Genomic DNA, 2059 nt, shown 5'->3' on the forward strand with positions numbered 1-2059 from the left:
CAGCAGCAGCAGCAGCAGCAGCAACAGCAGCAGCAGCAGCAGCAGCAGCAGCAGCAGCAGCAGCAGCACCAGCAGCAGCGATAGTAGCAGCAGCAGCAGCAACTCACTTCTCCTTCAATCATAGCCGTCCCCTCTAAGGGGCTATAGTGCTGCTAGTCATCAGCAGCAGCAGCAGCAGCAGCTGCTGCTGCTGCTGCTGCAACAGCAGCAGTTGTTGCTGCTGCAACAGCAGCAGCAGCAGCTGCTGCTGTGTTGTTAGTTAGTCTAGGAGAGAGAGACAGCAACAGACTGTCTCCTTTTGTGTTTTTGTTCTTTGCCTGAAGGCAAACTAAAATAAATAAATATATTTGTTGCTCTCGTTGCTGCTGCTGCTGCTGCTGTTGCTGCTGTTGCTGCTGCTGCTGCTGCTGCTGCTGCTGCTGCTGTATATGCGCGGGTCAGTGTGAGAAAGACAAAAGCTGCTACGAGCTGTACGGGTCAGTATCAACAACTAACCTAGCAGCAGCAGCAGCAGCAGCAGCAGCAGCAGCAGGTACTACTGCTGCTGCTGCTGCTGCTGCAGCAGCAGCATTTGCTGCTGCTGCTGCTGCTGCTGTTGCAGGAGCTGCTGCTGGTTAGTTTCACTGCAAAACAAAATGTCAAAATCTCATCCGGCAGCAGCAGCAGCAGCAGCTGCTGCTGCTGCTGCTGCTGCTGCTGCTGCAGCTGCTGCAGCTGCTGCAGCTGCTGCAGCTGTTGCTGCTGCTGCTGCTGCAGCTGTTGCCGCTGGTGCTGTTGCTGCTGGTGTTGCTGGTGCAACAGCTGCTGTTGCTGCAGCTGTGCTGCAGCTGCTACAGAGGCAGCAGCAGCAGGGGAAACAGCAGCAGCAGCAGGAGCAGCAAAAGCAGCAGCAGCAGCAGCAGCTGCTGCTGCTGCTGCTGCTGTCACCACAAAAGCTACTCCTATGCGATTACCATCGCGTTGCTGCTGCTGCTGCTGCTGTTTCAGCTGCTGCTGCCGCAGCAGCAACAGCAGCAGCAGAAGCAGCAGCAGCAGCAGCAGCATCAGCTGCTGCAGCAACTGCTGCAAGAAGAAGGCATCTGCTGCTGCTGCCTGTGGTGCAGCAGTTTATGCTGCTGCTTCAAATCGACAGCGACTGCTGCTGCTGCTGCAGCAGCTGCTGCTGCTGCTGCTGCTGTTGCTGCTGCTGCTGCTGCTGCTGCTGCTGCTATCGGGGGTGTAAATGCTGCAAGGGGACAAAAGGAGACAGCTGCGCTTTTGCTGCTTGTCTTTGCTTCCTGCTGCTGTGAAGCATATTCAGCTGCTGCAGGTGGTGTTGCTGCAGCGGCTCATGCTGCTGCTGCTGCTGCTGCTGCTGCTGCTGCTGGTGCGCCTGCGGGCGCCTTGCTGTTGATGCATGCTGCTGCTGCTGCTGCTNTGCTGCTGCTGCTGCTGCTGGTGCGCCTGCGGGCGCCTTGCTGTTGATGCATGCTGCTGCTGCTGCTGCTGCTGCTGCTGCTGCTGCTGCCTGCGGCGCTGCTGCCCCCCAGGCCACAGCCGCTTCAGGGCTCCTGCTGCAGCAGCCTTCCAGCTGCTGCTGCTGCTGCTGCTCTCTCTTGCTGCAGCAGCACTTGGGTGTACGAGGCTCCATTGAGATTCCCAATGCAGCCGCTGCTGCTGCTGCTGCTGCTGCTGCTGCCGCTGCTGCTGCCGCTCCTGCCGCTGCTGCTGCCGCTGCTGCTGCTGCTGCTGCTGCTGCTGCAGATCGGTAGTGCTGCTTTGCCAAGGTACGTGCTCATGCACTGTCTGCTGCTGCTGCTGCTGCTGCTGCTGCTGCTGCTCCAGTTGCTGCTGCAGCTGCTGCTCCGCAGCAGTTGCTGCAGCAACAGCAACAGCAGCTGCTGATGCTGCAGTAGCAGCAGCAGCAGCAGAATAAGGGGGGCGTTGATGCTTCTGCCGCTGCTGCTGCATTCTTGCATGTGCTGCTGCTGCTGCTGATGCTGCAGCAGCAGCAGCAGCAGCAGCAGCAACATCCTCATGAAGCAAAGGATGAGACCAAGGGTGTCCATACGCCTGCAGC

At 58.9% G+C, this 2059-nt stretch overlaps 3 protein-coding genes across 3 annotated transcripts in view; 1 reads left to right on the top strand and 2 right to left on the bottom strand.

Annotated features, from left to right (window-relative positions):
- The window catches only part of EMH_0035530 (cytochrome c oxidase assembly protein, putative), a gene marked incomplete at both ends in the record, with an annotated part of 802 nt that extends 718 nt beyond the window's left edge, over positions 1 to 84 (top strand). Inside the window, one exon of the mRNA XM_013494981.1 lies at positions 1 to 84. Coding sequence (XP_013350435.1) covers positions 1 to 84 — 84 coding nt within the window.
- Positions 85 to 152: 68 nt separating this feature from the next.
- On the bottom strand, positions 153 to 1044 carry EMH_0035540 (uncharacterized protein; the record flags this gene model as incomplete). The annotated part of the gene is made up of 2 exons (XM_013494982.1): positions 153 to 317; positions 625 to 1044. The coding sequence occupies 2 exons, from the start codon at positions 1042 to 1044 to the stop codon at positions 153 to 155; spliced, it is 585 nt and encodes a 194-aa protein (XP_013350436.1).
- Positions 1045 to 1296: 252 nt separating this feature from the next.
- EMH_0035550 (uncharacterized protein) lies at positions 1297 to 1950 on the bottom strand (the record flags this gene model as incomplete). Its single annotated transcript, XM_013494983.1, is given in 2 exon segments — positions 1297 to 1414; positions 1418 to 1950. Coding segments are annotated over 2 exon segments (651 nt in total).
- Between the last annotated feature and the right edge of the window lie 109 nt (positions 1951 to 2059).

This window comes from Eimeria mitis, genomic scaffold (genome assembly GCF_000499745.2).
Source record: "Eimeria mitis Houghton genomic scaffold, Emh_scaff1371, whole genome shotgun sequence".
Lineage (NCBI taxonomy): Eukaryota > Apicomplexa > Conoidasida > Eucoccidiorida > Eimeriidae > Eimeria > Eimeria mitis.